A 19,841-nucleotide genomic window follows, 5' to 3' on the forward strand; every position below is an offset into this window, starting at 1 on the left:
TAAGAACATATTTATAATGGATTACTTCATCACAAATAAAACACTGATACCGTAAGCAATAAAGGGAGTTTACCGACCTTCAACAGGTAATAAAACCGATCAGAACACATCATCAGATAAGGCACACTACGGAATACCGTTGGGCCATCGTGATTACACATTAAAATCAAGAGGGCGACAATGCGATAGTGCGATAGTACGATGGCGACAATTCGATAGTACGATGGCAACAACGCGATAGTACGATTGCGATAATGCGACTGTAAGATGGCGACAATGCAACAACGCGATATAACGATGGCGACATTGCGATAGTACGATGGCGACAATCCGATATGGCGATAATACGATGACGACAGTGCGACAATACGATGGCGACAGCGCGATAGTTCGATGACGACATTACTATAATACGATGACGACAGTACGACAACGCGATGGCACGATGGCGACAATGCGATAGTACGATGGCGACAATGCGATGATACGATGGCGACAGAACGATATGACTATCGCATTGTCGCCATCGTACTATCGCGTTGTTGCATTGTCGTCATCGTTCTATCGCATTGTCGCCATAGGCTATCGCGTTATCGCATTGTAGCCATCGTACTATCGCATTGTCGCCATCGTTCTATCGCATTGTCGCCATCGTATTATCGCACTATCGCATTGTCGCCCTAAAGAATTTTAATCTGTAACCACGATAGCCCTTACGGTATTCCGTAGCATACAATAAGCAACAAATATAAAAAATGCAGACAAAAAATACACGTGCTTCTGCTTATCTTAGATCATTTGAGTCACTGTGGAAGAACTTGAATGACGTTTCATTCAGTATGGAAACCAACATTTATACATTGACAGTTTTGTGTGTTTAATCGTTAATGTTTCAAGAATATTGGTTTGGATCTCCATGTTCTTAGCGAAATACCTTGTATTGTGTTGATTCTTGTACCTGGACTTGAATCGCATGTGAACAAAAGTAAAACATAATTTGTGTCGTTGGTATTTCTTGTGATAATTAAAATATCGATATTAAAATACACATGTAAACGAACATAGTTTGAAAAGTATGTGGTAACTGCGGTTTTGATTATAAAGTTTCATAAAGTTTTAGTTGGAACATCGCCTTTCCTAACTTATCATCTAGGCATACGTGCTTTTATAAAATCAATGAACAATAATACTTTTAAAAATATATACCTTGAACGCAATTTATTTACAAATGCTTTTCAAGACCACCACGTGGGTTAATACAATTTTATTAAATAAATCAAGTTTTTAGCTTTTAAAACATCACTTTTTAAACTTTTTTTGCAGGACTATCATACTTGTAAACATAATATACTTAAAAGGTTTGTCAGATAAACAGCGACAGTTGAAATTATTAAAGCATGAATATATTTACTTTCTTAGAGTACGTCTATATACTGGTACCTTCTCTAGAGATGACTTGTCGTTGATGCGTTTTATATAAATAATTTTTCAAAGACTATCATCTCAATTACAGTATACAATTTTCATGTATATGATACTTCTTTTTCAGCAAACCATGGTTAGTTTTAATGCAATCGTGGTTGCCATGTCAAGTCTGTTCGTACACATGCCCGAAGGTAAGTTAACGAACTATACAAATTCCTTGATTACTCGGATATGATATGGTGCTTTATTAACAATTAAAATATTTCCGATAAACAAAAAAAAAACACGCGAATTTGACAGTAGTAGTCACATCTTTATGATCAATTGAAATGCTGTGAAAAACTTTAAAGTATAAAATGAAAGTGGATACTGATCTAGAGTAACATAACTCCTATTGCGTAAATATATCTGGTTAAACCATGCTACACGTATGTGATATATATATATATGAATACTGATATTAGCAGCAGATACGCCGCGTTACAGCTTAAAACTTTTGTTTGAGTCTTATCGTGTCTCTTTAATGTATAAACTATCTGCAAAACCCTTATCATCCAGAACATAATGTGCAAATAGAATACCGATTATGGACTCGTTCATCGTATGCTGGCATAATAACAAAAACTGAATATTGATTAATTAATATTCTTTATTATTCGTTACACATTAACTCGCCTAAACATTAAACAATAATATGACATCTTTTTCAGGAGCAATTTATAATTGTTCAGACATTTTTCACAAGGTTGAGGTCAATGACACAACACCCATTGGTAAGTAAATTCGCACACGTCAACTAGGAAATGCCTTTTTATTTAAGCTTATAATGTTATAGCGTGTAAACATTGTGCGTATAATTTGCAAAACTTGTATTTTGTGAACATTTCAATAAATAGAAATTTGCAATTTGACATACAATAGCGAAATTCTTTTCGATTTATCGTTTTTTATCTGTCATTAGAAAACGATCGATTTTAAGTTCCGTAGCCCATTTTATGTAATATCCTCAAACATTATTATATTTGCCGGAGCATACAGGCTTTTTCAAATAAGCATACTGGCTTACCAAATAACTATCTACTATTGACTATCTTAGCATTCATTTTCTTGAAACCGATTCTTGATATGTTAACATGATTCTTTTGGTTATATTTTCTCAAGACATGAACATCCCGTCGCAATAGACATACAGTATACAGTTGTAAGTATGCATAATATAATGCCGTATTTTTCAGGGCATGTAGTGGTTACTACCACTGGAAATATTACACAGTTTAATGGATGCGGAAACTTTTTGGAACTATCGAACGGGAAACTTGTATTGAAATCAAAGCTAACGACGCTTTGTGTAAGCATACAATTACACAATTAAACTAATCATATATAACTTGTGTAATAGTATGGGAGAAAAAGCAAATTGTAAATCCCTAGAAAAGTGATTTCAACCAAGGCCATAAGCGCTCATTGCTATTGAATTGTAAAATATAGTTTAATTAAAAACCGCGTACATATACTATTTTGATTCTAACATTAATAGATAAATATTAAACTGATGATTTCATCATGTAAATTATAATAGAATATGACCATACAATAATTCTTTCTGGATTGTTTTCGAATTGCTTTATTATATTTTATTAACGCTACTTGTGGGGAAGGACACAACTAAACACTGCTCGCAACAATTGTTCACTTCATCTCGTTGTTGTATTTCCATGTTGCAGGCAGACGAATTGCCTCTATGTCGATTCGATACAAGCGACTGTTCGAAGACGGTAGTGTATACAATTTAGAAATAATATTTGTAGGTCATAGTCTGTTGTAAAATAATAAACGGTCGGAAGTGAAGATTGGCAGGGTTTAAAGGAAGAAGAGTGCGAAGCACGGCTGATTTGATTCCACGCATCTAAACGGCCGTTGGTAATATGACAAAGAACTATTACCAACACGCATAATTAAAATTATAATACGGCTTTATGCTGAATATTATTTCAAATATGTTTTTTTCAACGGACTTTTTCTGACGAAGCACCGCGCATATTTTTGATCTTCGGCTGTACCATCGATTACTTGTACTTATTTCCATTAAACTCGTTAATTCGTAAGTATGCGAGTGCATGATCTATATGCACTAAAAGTCGTCTTTTAAAGACAGCCTCAGCGAGTTGCCTGTCAGAAATTTTGCTTTAAATTATATATAAAAGCAAAAAACCAGTTCATGTTGATAGTACATGTTGATAGTATGATCTTAACATTATCTATATTTATGTATATGTATTCATTTGTGTGTTCGTTTTTCTTTAGAATATTCTACTTCTACTGACCATTGTGCGAACCGCATATTACAACATATCTTACAAAGAAGAGAATTATACAGTATCTATAACAGAGGTAAAACACATTGCGAACACTTTTGCAACTTTAACAACTATGCATTAATCATCCATAATCAAACTTTAAACCCTATGAAAAATGGTATCTAACTTATATTCATTCGAATTTAAGTACCCAGCTAAATTTGTAATTTATAATACATCAGCACATGATCGCAGTAGTTTTTATTACATTTAATAAATAAAAGTCTATATCAAGGGCATAACTTTTATCCTTTCTTATTTTTATGCTCGGTTTATTTGAAGAATACGAAAAATGCAACATTGCTGCAAATCGGTTCCGATAGACTGGGAGTAAATCTCGCGATGGGTAACTGTTATAATGGAGATGAAACCTCGTGGGAGCGTCAAAAATCATTCGCACTAAAGGTAAGTTTATTCCAATCAATTAAATGTACTAGTATAGACATTTTCCAACCAAAATAATTATTTAATGAATATATTCGTATAAAAACAACAAATGAAAAACACAATATTGATTGATGCATGTATGGCGTCAAAACAAAAGGAAACGTTTTGTTGAAATAACAATATAGTATTACTTAGAGTGCATCCATGTATTATTTATACCCAAGTCATGAGTATAACATAAACTTTTATATAACTGCACTAAGTGCTTAAAATAGGCCTTTTCACAGATTTTGGCATGTTTTGAAGTTTGTCATTAAATGCTTTATATTGATAAATGTAAACATCGGATCTAAAAAACTCCAGTACAAAATCAAGAATAAAATTTAAAAAAGGAAAAAAAGTAGACCGCTTTAGGGATCGAACCAGTGACCCCCCGAGTCCTGGAGTAAAAAACAATTAGACCGCTCGGCCATCCTGCCAAATATGTGTGAAAAACGTATTTTATAGAACAGAACAGAACCTTGTTTCGACTTGTACATAGTACATCGTCTGTCTTAGCCATGTTATATTATACATTTCAAAAGGGCACGTGAAAAAGAAAGTGGGTGTACAATAATAATTAGTGTACATAACGTATTATATAATACATGACAGTGGTTGGAAACAATCGCAATGTTAAAACATATTGTGACAGGTGGCAATCGATTATCATGCTGTTTATATTTATGTTAAATAAACCAAATTGAGAGTGGATTATCTTACGCATATCATGTGGATGAATAGCTAATAATATTGATAGACAGTGCACATTTTTGTTTATGTCTACAACAAAAATTACAAAATTACACAAATTAAACTATGGCAACACATTAAACAATCAGGCACGTATATTTCACATCTGTATACGAGTACATATTAATTATTTCTTTAGTCGTCTAGAGAAATGTGAAAGATGTATAATAAAGTAGAGACGATACGGATCATTATAATAATAAAAAAACACACAATATATATGCATTAAATCCGGAAACACAAGCATGCATGTATATTTCACCTCATGTTGTTGCAGGTACTGGTACTGCATTATGAGGATTATATACACACAACAAACAAGAAATCAGATAAACAAACACAAAACAAAACCCGCGGAACATAACATTTCAGCTGATATTTAAACAACATTCAATATTGCTTTCCTAATTATCAGAGCTTCTTTCACAAAAAAAGACAACTTAATGAGAACATCTTTATTACATGTGCTCATAAGGCTTAAGAATTTAAATACTGATGGCCGTTTGAGATAATAAGATTTTATGTATGTTTTCCTAATATCTGTATAACATGGGCAGATTAAAATAAAATGATATTCATCTTCAATATCACGTGAGTTACAACAAATACAATATCTTTCTTCCCTAGCTATGCGGTTATTACTAAACCTACCCGTTTGAATTCTTAATGGATGACATGACATTCTTAATCTACAGAAGTAAAATCTGAGACTTTTGGGTAAGATATCTAAATATATTTCATATTCAAATGATATTTTGAATTCTTTGTACAAAAATAAAACTGGACTTTCAAGTGTGTGAAGCCAATGTTGTTTAAAAGAGTCTATGACTCTGCATTTAAACTCAGAGAGAAAAACATTATTATTAAGGTACTGGTAATTTTCAAAAATGTACGCAAATCCATATTCGTTCAGGAGAGTTTTTACACTCGTGACCCAATTTTTCTTCCCACTAATACAATCTTTAAGGGCCTCGTTATACACAACTCTCAATATAATGTTATCACTGTCTTTGATTTTTAACCAATAATTGATTATTCTTATGTATCTGTGAATATACAGTGGGTATCTGCCCAGATCACCGTTCACTGCAGCTGAACACGCATTACTTCTTACGCTTAATAATCGTTTACAAAATTTAAGGTGTATTCTTTCTAATTCTTTGGATTTAATACAACCCCAAACTTCACATGAATAATTAAGTATTGGCGATACGAATGCATCGAATAGTTGACACAACGTTTTTGGCGAAAGACCATTTACAAAATAGAACATTTAAGGATTTCAAGGCCTTTCCATTAAGATGTTCAATGTTTTTACAAAAGTTCCCAGTGTAGTTAAAAACAGTACCTAAATAGTTAAAATCATCAAATGTTTCGATATGTTGGCTATTATAGGTCCATTTTTCATTTGCTAATAATGCCCCGCTTTTTCGAAAAACCATTATTTTTGTTTTTGTAGTTTACAGTTAAACCCCATGAACAAAAGTATTAAAACAAAAGATCTAAGTGCCTCTGAGTTTCTTCAGGTGTTTTACCTATAATAGCCATATCATCAGCGAACGATAACAAAATCAAAGTTAAATCATCAACACTTAAGCCTGAATCAATATTACACTGCAAATAAAGCTCTAAATCTTCAACACATAATGAAAACAAAAGAGGTGACATAACCTCCCCTTGTCTCAAGCCAACAGCGTAGTTAAATTATTCAGAATAAGTAGAACATGCCTTGACACAAGATTTAACTTTTTGATACATGTCTTTAACAACTCTTAGCAGTTTTCCATCAATACCTGTTTTAAACATTTTTAACCAAAGTTCATTTCTATAAATAGAATCAAAACATTTCATCATGTCCACGTATATGACGTAGAGCCCTTTATTTTCATTGACATTTTTCTGGACAAGAGAATGCAAAATAAAAATTGGATCTACTGTGGAACGCCCTTTACGAAATCCTGTTATTTTCCGTGCAAAACTTATCAGTGCGTTTATTTATGACTGTAGTAAATAGCTTGGACAAGAAGCTTACAAGTGTAATACCACGACAATTATTAACATCGCTTTGGTCGCATTTTTTATGAAGTGGTATTATCAAGCCTTCCATCCAGTTTTCTGGGTAGTAACCCGAATTTTAAAATCCCGTAAAAAATATCAGACAAATGACTAGCAAGAATATCAATACATTCTATGAAATACTCATTTAATAAGTGGTCGCTACCTGGAGCTTTATAACGCTTGAGCGATTTAACTTCACTTAGAATTTCACTCACGGTGATAGGCTGGTCAAGTTCAGTATTACAAACAGATACATTATTAAAATCATGATGTTCACAAAAATATTCTGCTTCTTCATTGTAGCAGTTAGATAAATCATTACTTAGATGAGCAAAGTATTCTTGAAACGCATCAATTGAAATATCAGCATAAACGGATTTTTGTTTACTTTTAAAATATTTCCAAAATTCTTTGGGTTTACATGTTTTAAGACGTTCAATATTTTTCATTTTTTGTCTATAACTTGTATTTTTACATTTCCTTACGATTTTCTTATAAGAGGCTCTACGTTGCATTAAAAGTACCCTATTTGCGTTATTATGATCAGAATTCAATAGGCGTAGTGCTTGCAAATACAATACCCGCGCAGAGTTACAGTCATTATTAAACCAATCTGTATTTTTTAACACAATTTTTGTTGAGAAAAAAGGCTTGTTATTAACAAAATAGCACCTAGAAAACAATGGAATAGCCACGGATCTAATAATTTCAGAAAAATCTTCGTCCGTTTTATTAATAGATTCCCTACAACATATATCAATACTTTGGGTATAATGTTGAAACGCGGTAAGCACCCTATAATACCCGAACGGAAAACGCTCCGCGTTTTCTTCGTTCCATTTATGTTTAATTTCGCACTTAGGATACTCGTTCTGATCAGGCTTTGGGCATAATAGTGAAAAACGTAATGGTGCGTGGTCACTCCATTCATTAAATGGTTCAATAGTAAAATCATTGACTAGTGAAAAATGACTTACTCATAGTTATGAGTAAATTTATTATTCTCTATTCTCAAAATACTATTAAAATATCATCATCTTTATAACCCATATCATCATCGTTATCATTATCATACAAATAATAAACCAAAGACAAAATAGGAGTGAGTGCTTGTATTTGACAGGACTTTCGAATAAAACAAAGAGAGAATACAAATCATATAAAACATAAAATGAATACCTAAATATTCTCCACTACGTTATATACCTCTCGAACTGTGTTTTAACTGAAAAGATACAATTACAAACATTTGTAAAAGCAATAAAAATAATTAAATCAAAATAGGCACACTATGGCCTTCAACAACGGTCAACTGACCACACAAGCCAACTGGCTTATCAACATCAGGGACACTCTGGCCTTCACAAACGGTCAAATGACAACACAAGCCAACTGTCTAATCAACATCAGTCACACTCTGGCCTTCACAAACGGTCAAATGACCACACAAGCCAAACGGCTAATCAACATCAGGCACACTCTGGCCTTCACAAACGGTCAAATGACCACAAGAGAATAAAACAGATATAATAAAACAATATTTACAAAATTAATGATTAATATTAAAACGGAAATAAAAAATATCATAATCATAATCCTTATAATTATAATAACATACTACATAAACCATACCTTTATGTTCTCCAATACTTAATATACCATTCGAACTGTCCAGTTACTGCACTGCAAAAAATAAACTTGCAAAGATTGTTTATTCCATGTGAACATGCTTTCTAAGAAAATACGGTCAACTCACAAAAGCCAACCGGCTTTCACACATCAGATCAACTTGCTTTAAAAAACGGTCAACTGACCATACAAGCCAACTGGCTTACCAAATCAGGCCAAATGGCCGTAAACAAATTGGTCCAATGATCACAAGGAACATACACACAAAACAAACACAGAACTTACTTATACTCAAAAGCATTTCCAAACCATTTATATAATAATATATAATAGTGTCTTACATGTGCTACGAACAACACAGCATACATTTCAAATCACACATACATTAATAATGACTTTTCACAAATCTAAATTTAGCGACACCGATAATCTGTCTTTCAAAGAATCTTTAACATATCCGTCCTTAGTTGAAACACTTTTCCCTCTACCATGTCTTTGCCAAAGTCTATCCACAGTCTTATTATTGGCACTTATAGATACTCCACCAGCACGAATACTTTCAAACAATAAACTTGCAAAGATTGTTTATTCCATGTGGACATGCGTTCTAAGAAATTACGGTCAACTAACACAAGCACACTGGCTAATCAACATCTTGCACACTCTAGTCTTTACAAACGGTCAAATGACCACACAAGCCAACCGGCTAATCAACAACAGGCACACTCTGGCCTTCACAAACTGTCAACTGACCACTCGGATAATACACAAGAGAATAATACAGATATAATAAAAAATATTTACAAAATTAATGATCATTATTAAAACAAATTAAAAATATCATAATCATGATCTTAATAATAATAATAACATAGTAAATAAACCATACCTTTATGTTCTCAAGTACTTAATATACCATTCGAACTGACACAGTCCAGTTACTGCACTGCAAAAATAAACTTGCAAAGATTGTTTATTCCATGTGGACATGCGTTCTAAGAAAGTACGGTCAACTAACACAAGCACACTGGCTAATCAACATCTGGCACACTCTAGCCTTTACAAACGGTCAAATGACCACACAAGCCAACTGGCTAATCAACAACAGGCACACTCTGGCCTTCACAAACTGTCAACTGACCACTTGGATAATACACAAGAGAATAAAACAGATATAATAAAACAATATTTGCAAAATTAATGATAATAAGTAAAACAAAAATAAAAAAAAAATCATTGTCATAATCTTAATAATAATAATAAAATACTACATAAATCATACCTCTATTTTCTCCAATACTTAACATACCATTCGTACTGTCCAGTTACTGCGCTGCAAAAAATAAACTTGCAAAGATTGTTTATTCCATGTGGACATACGTTCTAAGAAAGTACGGTCAACTTACACAAGCCAACTGGCTTATCAATATCAGGCATACTCTGGCCTTCACAAACGGTCAACTGACCACACATGCCAACCGGCTTATACTCATCAGGCACCTATGGCCATCAACAAACTGTCAACCGGCCACTTAGATAATAAAAAAGAGAATACAACAGAAATAATAAAACAATATTTATAAAATTAATAATATTTATTAAAACAAAAATAAAATACATCATAATAATTATCCTAGTAATAATAATAACATACTACATAAACCATACCTTTATGTTCTTCAATACTTAATATACTATTCGAACTGTCCAGTTACTGCACTGCAAACAATAAACTTGCAAATATTGTTAATTCTATGAGACTTTCGTTCGAAGAAAGTTCGGTAACCTGACAACACAAGCCAACAGGCTTTCACACATCATATAGACTGGCTTTAAAAACGGTCAACTGACCATAAAAGCCAACTGGCTTTCCAAATCAGGCCAATTGGCCTTAAACAACTTGGTCCAATGACCACAAGAGACATGCACAAATACCAAACACATGTACCTAATGTTCTCACAATCAATACGTATGTTCTGCTCTTAAAATTAAAACTACCGACTTGACATTTGTTTTTAGATTCAATTCACCAACACAGACATACTTTAAGCTACTGATCGAAACCTGGCTCAAATTTCCATGGAAATAGCATGAGCTCAATTGTTATAATAGAACACCGTATTAATTTTGATTTACTAATTTGAAAATAACAAAATGCTAAACACACTAAAATACAAAGCTATAGGTACTTGGTCGGCTGGAAAACTCGTCAAATTATGGAATTTTAACCCATCAAACAAATCGCAAAAAAAACCGGTATTGATGCAAAGTTGAATTTCTGTGACTCTAAAAGGAATGCCTGTACCTTCTGAGAATAATCCCTGTTGCTGAACCGATACTTGTTTTTGTTCAATTAAACGCAAAACCTAGAAACTCATTCATTTTTTCGTGCTAAACCATAACCATACTCTCTTTCTCTTCTAAATAATATGTTTAGACCAACATAATTCGGTATTTATCAAACCTAAAATAATTTCATTCACTCAAAATTCGTAAATGTAGTATTATCCATTCACAAAATACTGTCAAATATTCCTCCTCCTCATCAATAACGTTAGCATTATCATCAACATTAATAACATCATCATCAATAAAATAATCATTATTAATCTTAACAAGTTATTTTCTAGCACATAATTACACACACACAAAAAAATTAAAACATTATACCTTTCGAGCTGCCCTCTTACTATAATGTTACACTATTCATTATTTATTCTTCGAACTGTCCAGCTACTGAAAAAATAATCTTCGCAAACATGTGTAAATGCAATTTCAACATGTGTTTTGAGACATTTTAGTGAACTGACACGCAAGCAAACTGGCTTATACGCATCTGAAAAAATCTGCCTTGAACAAACTGTCAAAAGACAACCCGAGCCAACCGGTTAATTTACATACGTCAATCTGGCCCTTAATAACATACATTAAATGTTCTCCAATATATATAATACCCTTCGAACAGTACAATCTTAACAACATTAAATAAAAACAAAAATATAAATGTAAACGCACGTTTTAACAAGTTTGGTTAACAAACTTCACGCGCTAACTGGGTTTATCCACATCTGGTCAACTGGCTTTCACCAAAACGATAAGCAAATAACACATGTTAACTGGCATTCAAAAAACGGCCAAACACCATAAAAGCAAACTGTCTTTACACATCAAGCCAACAGGCCACCAAACAAGAACAAAAACTATCACGAAAACAAAATGACTTATAATGCAAATAAATCCGGTCTACTTTTGTTATCAGTACAGTACCAAATCTTTAAAAATGCATTTAACTATGACGAAACTAAATTTAACAAAACCGATATATGCCTTTCATCTAAGTTTTAAAACAACAGTCTTATTGTCAACGCTCCTTTCAAACAAAATTTATACCACAGTTTATCAAAATATCGTAAATTAATTAGCACATATGCATGCACCGTTATTGACACCAACCTTGCATGGAAAACTTTACGTCTTAAATTATTATGAAAAATATAATAACTCTTAATGTTTTAATTTAATTTAGAGAAATGTTTAATTGTATACAACAATAACATATAAACTGGGGTTTTGTTTTTTGTTTTTTCAATATCCAGCGAACGAGATGTAATATATGCAAAACACAAACATGTTTCGAAAAAGTTTACAATAGATGTGCAAATCATATATACCCCAAAACGGAAAACTCGTGCGCTTTCGCGCTAAAACATGCACACAAAACCCGTGCATTATTCGCGCTAAACCATTACCATAATCTCTCTTCTAAATAACACGTATTAAACCATACTATACCGTATTTATCAAACCGAAAATAATGTCATGCTCATTTATTAAAAGATAATCAATAACAGAACAACCATTATTCGAACAAAACGTGTAATAACTAGTATTAAATATGCGCCCATTCGCAATACGTAGAGAGGTAGATTTACAAAGATCTATTAATTTAGTACCTAACTATTCTGAACATTATCGACAGAGGCCCGTACGGGGGTACAATCAGGGTCATAGTCAGGGTCATCAATTGCGTTATTTATACAATCATAAGGGATAAAATCGCATTTATTACCAACTCTACTGTTAAAATCACCACATAGAACTACACATCCAACAGAATTAAAATCAGAAATATCTTGTTCAATAGTATCAAACAAATCAATATTAACAAAATTATTAGCAGGGAATTCTTCACCCCAAATATACGCACTACACAGATATACATCTTCTACAATATTGAAAAAATATGTGATCCAATTTAATCCAAATAATGGTGTCATGATGATTTTTAACTATTGCAATGCCATCTTTCAAATGATCTTTATATAACAAGATAACACCTCCACTATTTCTCCTAGCTTTACGGTTTTTAAATTTCCTATAAACGTTATGTGATGTGTACCCATTTAAAGAAATATTACTATTAGAATTAGTCCACGATTCATATAAAAAGCAAATATCAGAATTAGAAATACTATTAACAAAATGAGCAGATTGCTGTTTCTCCTTCGAGAGTCCATGCACGTTCCACGAGAGAATGGAAAGCTCACCCACATCGTCCCTCTAGTTTCTGACCGGTTGACCGTCCACGTACAGGGTGTCATACACCAACCAAGCACGTTTGCCCTGATCCCTGGCTTCCTTCATATGTTTGACCAGTTTCCGGCGCTTGTCAGAGACCGCCTTCGGGAATTGCTCAAACATGGAGTAGTTTGTGCCCTTCAGTTGCTTCCACTCCTCTTGCACACGTTCGCGGTCCTGAAAATATGTGAACTTTGCCACAATTTTCCTCGTTTTACCGGGAATCGGATGGTTAGGTGATCTATGTACTCGCTCAAACCGTATTCCGTCCACCATATCCTTGGAGAGCTTCAATGCTGACTTCATATGATCCCTCAGCTTCCGTTCCGACACTTCCGCTGGCTCACTTCCGGTCGTATTGTTTTATACTTTATATAAGCAATCTTCGTAGTTTCACAAAATTAAACGACAACAACAGAACTCTCCAAATTATTCAATCGTTTCTCGTTGCAACGCTTTATAATTTTCAGGTTTTTAAATCGTCAAAAGATGCATATAATGGCTATATTAGACCATGGTAAATGTTCAGTATTACTGTTTCCTCACAAATATCATAACTAAAACGAAAGTTTGCGAATCTGTAACAACTTTTTTCAATTTTGTCAATTTACCAAAACGTGAAAAGATCCCTTTAATTAAAACGTGCTCAGTTGTTTTTGACGTTTTATTTTTTATTTACGCTAACCTTTCGTCAGACTGAATCTGTGCCGTTTTTCTGGAGGGCCTCAAGAAACAGAAATTCCTTATATACATATGGCAATATCGATTATGAGAAACGCACTGAATATGCCCTGACAATCGAAGGAACTTATGTGGTAAGTTTTATTTTGTGATTGGAATTATTTTGTTCTAAAATGAATAGGCTGCGTAAATGGCGCGTATGATTATTACAAATACACAAATTAAGAGAATATAAATGATCTAGTGATATTTTGATTGGTTATCTAAGTTGATTAAATTATTGATCATAATTTAGTTAACAATTCAACCTATTTTTACTGTTGGTTGATCAAGATATTTATGACAGACACATGCAATCTTGGTACGCTAATTTCTCATTACAGGGTATACATGGTTCAGCAACAACGACAATCTTTGTGGAGATCATTGACGAAGATGACCAAAATCCGACATTCAACATCAAAGACGGTATTGACTACAGACTGGATATCGCTGAAGGGGTGATGTTACTCATAGATTTGTGTGAAGAACTTAGATTAAAAACAAAAGACGTAATGCTGATGGAAATTTGCCGATCAATTTACAATTGTCAATAACCGCTTATAACGTTACACATCTTGAGCATTTTGTCTACCGCAAACAACAGACCGTTACATTTACTGTAATCATGTATTTTCGCACCTGGTTTGCTTATGTCTATGAAAACCGTGTTTATATTTTAAATGGTTTTAAATATATCGTCATGGTGCACACATTGTTGTTAGACAACATAAAATTGTTTACTGTTGACTTAATAACATTATTTATGATTGATTTAATAAAATTGAAGTACAAATATCAATTCGTAAATATGTGGTCGTTCCGGATGTTTATTGACCAATTCCTATTGACGAATAGTTTTCAACATTTATTGATTACCAGTTTACATAATTAAATATTGTTCGATATCTTTGTCTTTTTCAGGACAACGCGACAGTGAATAGACCATACACTACAACGCCGGTTTTATCCGCATATGATCAAGATTTCGGCATTAACGCAACCATTAAATACAAACTAAGAAGTGAGTGACACGTTTTTTTTCTCTACTAAAGAACGCAATGTTATGGGGTATGAATTGTTACCTTGTTTGTTCGTTTCTTAGTTGGTCTCGTGGCTTATTTGTGTTTCAAATACGTTCTGCAATTTATATTATATTTACATTAAACTTCGCACGCCTTATGCAAAGACGACGTGGTAGGGCGTGACGTATTAATTCCCGTAAACTTCATTACGGTCATCATAGTTTTTCCGTAGAACAACTTTATTAATTTCAGGTTATAGACCTGAACTTTATAAGTTTCAGGTTATAAACCTGGAACATTCTTTTATATAGAGATATCAGTGAATACAAAACTGATATTTCACTGTTTCTAACAGTGAAAAATAACAGTGAAAATTATCGATAGTTTTCATTGTTTGACCAAAACTTTTTTTAGATATCTTTGATTTCCCCATTATCGCCCACAATGTTACCAAGGGCGACTACTCGGCATTGATTGTTTATAAAAACATACGGATAAGCTTCCATTGAACATACATTTAATAAAATTTCGGGGCAACCAACGGTAAATTATATTGTCTGGAATGGCAAACATACAATCATAATCATTTGTAAGTATAAAATAAAAAGTAAATGTGTTGAATTTGGTGGAATATAGGTTTTAATTCACTCGTGATCATATAAAAAATATATTTTCACTCATGGCTGCGCCACTCGTGAAATGATCATTTTCTATGATCGCTCGTGAATTAAAATCGATATTCCATCAAAGACAATACATATAATTTATACATTCAACATTAGTATAATTTGCATGGTAAAAGCTTGTGTTTTTTTGTTGTAAAATAAGTGGAATATAACACAAATATATTTGTATATGAATGCATGTTAAAAGTACAACAAGTACCGGTACATGTATGTATCCATCAAGTAGCTGTACATAAACAAAACAACGTTTATGGACTTTTGTATACTATAAGAAAAATGTGTATGTAAGTATGTAATTTGCTACGTATGTATGTTATACTTGTCGTGGAAAATAAAATTTGGAACAGAAAAAAGGTTGTATTATAAAGATTATGTTGTTGTTTATAATCTCGTGGTGCAGCTAGAAGTCTTTTGTTATAGCTATTACCCCATCTGCTGGTGCGCACCTTTTTACTATCGACCCTGACAAAGGGACAGTCAATGTTGCGGAAGTATTGGACTATGAAAAACAATCGAATTACCGACTCATCATCGAGGTAATCGTCGTTGTTCAACAAGGTGGTATTGATGCATTCAATACAGTTATTTTTCAGACAACATAATTATGGTATCCGTTCTATCATTTTGTTTTGTAAAAACAAACCTGCTGTAAATCATTAAACAAATAACATGCTGTGTATGTTTTATGAATTTTGAGAATATGTACTGAGTTTCTTTCATATTTTAAGACTCCGTCATGTTGTATTGAGCATGGCATAAAAACACACCAATGCTCAGTTTGATCAAAAATTATTGAGATTGCATATCAATACAATACGAAATAGTAACACAATAAAAATATTGTTTACTTTATTTGAGTAATTTTCTCTGAAAGTACATATTTTTATTGTATCGCAAAATTCTTTGAATTCATGTTTTTGGTAATTCCAAACTATATTTTATTTATACTTTGTAAATTCATGTTGCCTGTTTGCCTGTTAGATTCCCAGAGGTGGACGTTCTTGTGTTAGTGAATATAAAAGTTGCATTTTATTGTTAAGGCTTATCAAGTTGACAACCCACAGTCGCGCACCGCTCAAGCAACTATAAACGTAAACGTCATAGACATAGATGATCACAAACCATTTTTCCGACCGGATGTTGACGAGGTGGTGTTATTAGAACATTCAGCCGTTGGTACACACGTGTATAACGTGAAAGCCTTGGATACCGATGCAGTATGTTTATTGTGTTTACGCAACCTTAAAGAAGGCGGCACATAGTAGTCGCACTTTTGTATCGCGTTTTGAATGTCCAAAGACTCTCTATTGACACAAATTGATGGATTTCAAGTAACAAAAGTAAATTTGGCAATAAAACTGCTTTTTTTTCAAAGCCATAATTTGATTATTTTGCATGGTGTTTCAACCTTGGCCAAAATTTTACAATCATGAGATCTCGTGTTGTGTGTCACACCTGTCTACCTAACTCTATGTTCAAGGTACCTGCAGGTCAAAGATCAAAATTGGTCTTTTTGTCATAAGCGGAGATTTGAGACACAAATAAAATGTGTTTGGTGGGGGATGATTGGCATCTTTTTCCTCTGGACTAATGTTTTGTTATGTGTTGTTTCTCCTATTAATTTACAAATACATGTTTATTTGATTCAAACTTGTGTTTCAAAGTGTTCTCTTAAAATGTATCGACGTCTTATTTTAGGCTTTTATACAGCTCGTGTTCCTACCATGTAATATCAACAATTCTTTGTCGGCGATTGACATTACACCATTTATTTCAGGGCGAAAACGGGTTTATTACCTATCGGATCATTGTCAATACAGAGGCGTTTGAGCTTCTTAAAATTGACAACATTTCGGCATCATTGAATGTAAAGGATCCGGCGAAAATTGATAGAGAAAACCAGGAAATCATCACCGTTATTGTTAGTATCAACTGGGTTAATTTTTCCATTTAAGGATGCTAGTTAAACATTTATAGACTTGGAAACTAAAAGCAACATGAAGATCACTTTTATATGCATGCATTACGGCATAATTGCGTTTCTTCATTTAACATGACATTCATGTACTTATTAATTACTACTTTGTATATATTTTTCTAGATTGAACCGTTAACACAACATGGTGAAGCAGGTCAAAACAACCTAACAGTGAACATTCGTCTAGAGGATATCAACGACAACAATCCAGTTTTCGGTATCCCTGATCTGTCTGAGTTCAGTTTAACGTATGTGAATCAATCTGCTGGAACGTCTATAGGAAAGGTAATACATGCACTAAAGACAATCTCACAAATGTCCATTCTATGCTAATTAAACATTCTGTCAATGAGTTGGAATTCTAAAAATTCCTTATCATAATGCTCGACTATTTGGAACTCTCATTCTTCACCAAAGCTTTGAAGTTCTCAGTAAATTGCGTTCCAATATTCTTACAAGGTTCCGTCGTCTACGTCTTGTTTGTGTTTCCCTGTTGATCAATATGAAATTTGGACAGCTTACTAATGTTTCGGTTTCCGTCCTGCTGTTTTTTGTGGTTTTATTTCAAATCGGCATCCTGCAGAATTAATTTTTGTTGAACTAATTTAATCCTCAAGAGTTGTTGATCGTATAGTGACGATTGCTTTAATGAAACAGGTTGAGGCAACTGATAAGGATACTGGCGATAACGCTCTTCTCGACTATGAGATAGTTAACGGGACCATGAACGCAGGGAATTGTAATAACGATAGTCCATTTATTCTCAACAAAACAACCGGGTTTATTGTTATGAGCAGAAGTAATCTCCCATGTGATGGTTACCGATTTGTTGTTCAGGCTTGTGACAATCCTAATAATCCTATTGCGAGGTCAGTATAATCGATTGGTTTCTTTTCATTAAAGATAAACATGTCATTTTCAAAAAAAAGTATACATCAGAACAGTATTCAATTTCATGATGAGAAATGTTTTAAATACAAGATAAACTGCAAAACGCATATACTTAGATGATTTATAGTTTTCATAATAAACAAATATTCACATTTATGTTAAAACAGAATTTTTTTGTTTATTCTACTTATTATTTAATGTAAGAACGTATCGCTTCAGGCGATGCTCAATTTCTACGGTTGCGGTTGCTAGGAAAGCCAATGAGACTGTGGATAACCCTCGTCTGGACATAAACGTCACGGAATCAGTTACCATCGATACTTACGTCGCTCAACTGACGGTAAATCTAGAAAAGCGTTGTCCATTGAATTGTTCTAAGTATCTTTAAGTGTTAAATTTCACAGTTTGATTCATCAATATTGCTGCATGATGAGCAACTATAATACATAAGAGCTCAGTTTTTCACTAATTTCTTTTATAAGAATAATACCGTTGCCAATTTACACAAGTTACATGGTTCGCTTCGTGTTGTTAATATTTGTGCATTTATTTTTATCTCACAGTTTTATAGCAATACCATTTGCTTAATATGTTTACTGATGTATATTGACTGATACATTAACTGTACGTTTGCCTGTCTGAAAGTTTCATATAACGTAATTACTTAATGTTTAAATGTTCAGTTAAAACTTACTATTGGTCAAGAATGTTTAAACGCTTAAAACTTGTATTTTACACTTGATCGATAAACAGCAAATTCGGAAAACGAAATACAAACAATAATCAATACAATGATATATTTTATTGTTATAATTACAACATTTTGGACTTTATAAATAAATAAATAAAAATATATATGAATTATGTTACAGTGTGGTGGCACAGGTTTGACGTATAAAGTAATACCCAATATAGCTGCAGTGCCGTTTGGTGTATCTCCCAGGTAGGTCTTGTATTACGTATGATTAATTGTGTTGTGATTTTGGTAAAGATGAGTACTATAGCATTACACCAGCGCTTTTATAGTATGAACATTCTTACAATTTGACAACATGATATTGTTTTTATCATAACTACAAGTTCTTGTATCTGAGGCAAGTGACCGATCGCCATACGTTTAGACAATGACAACAGCACAAACTGGTGATACATACTTCTCAACAATTATAGTAGCTTTATTTGTGCTCTGTTCTGTTCATCTTTAACACCAATAATTTAAAAAAACGGTTACGATGTGTGCTTGGTATATACAAAAGTTGAAATCGGCTGATTCATAGGACAACGTTTGAAGGGTTTCTTATTCTGGTTCCGCCA

General features: G+C 33.1%; 1 protein-coding gene across 10 annotated transcripts in view; it reads left to right on the forward strand.

Moving 5' to 3' along the window:
* Positions 1-804: 804 nt before the first annotated feature.
* Positions 805-19,841, forward strand: part of LOC127852959 (cadherin-23-like) — a 28,220-nt gene continuing 9,183 nt past the window's right edge. For 7 of the 10 annotated variants that reach the window (XR_008036376.1, XR_008036377.1, XR_008036379.1 and 4 more), the window contains exons 1-17: positions 805-837; positions 1,550-1,616; positions 2,136-2,198; positions 2,661-2,773; positions 3,150-3,200; positions 3,730-3,816; positions 4,065-4,187; positions 13,923-14,042; positions 14,292-14,408; positions 14,872-14,971; positions 16,079-16,194; positions 16,699-16,875; positions 17,436-17,579; positions 17,760-17,921; positions 18,294-18,505; positions 18,747-18,867; positions 19,400-19,470. Coding sequence is in view for 6 of the 10 variants with exons in the window: in XM_052387042.1 (XP_052243002.1) it covers positions 823-837; positions 1,550-1,616; positions 2,136-2,198; positions 2,661-2,773; positions 3,150-3,200; positions 3,730-3,816; positions 4,065-4,187; positions 13,923-14,042; positions 14,292-14,408; positions 14,872-14,971; positions 16,079-16,194; positions 16,699-16,875; positions 17,436-17,579; positions 17,760-17,921; positions 18,294-18,505; positions 18,747-18,867; positions 19,400-19,470 (1,859 nt within the window). In the remaining 4 variants the exon portion in view is untranslated. The other 3 variants (XM_052387044.1, XM_052387045.1, XM_052387046.1) reach the window with 3 other exon arrangements.

Source organism: Dreissena polymorpha, chromosome 12 (genome assembly GCF_020536995.1).
Source record: "Dreissena polymorpha isolate Duluth1 chromosome 12, UMN_Dpol_1.0, whole genome shotgun sequence".
NCBI classification, from domain to species: Eukaryota; Metazoa; Mollusca; class Bivalvia; order Myida; family Dreissenidae; genus Dreissena; species Dreissena polymorpha.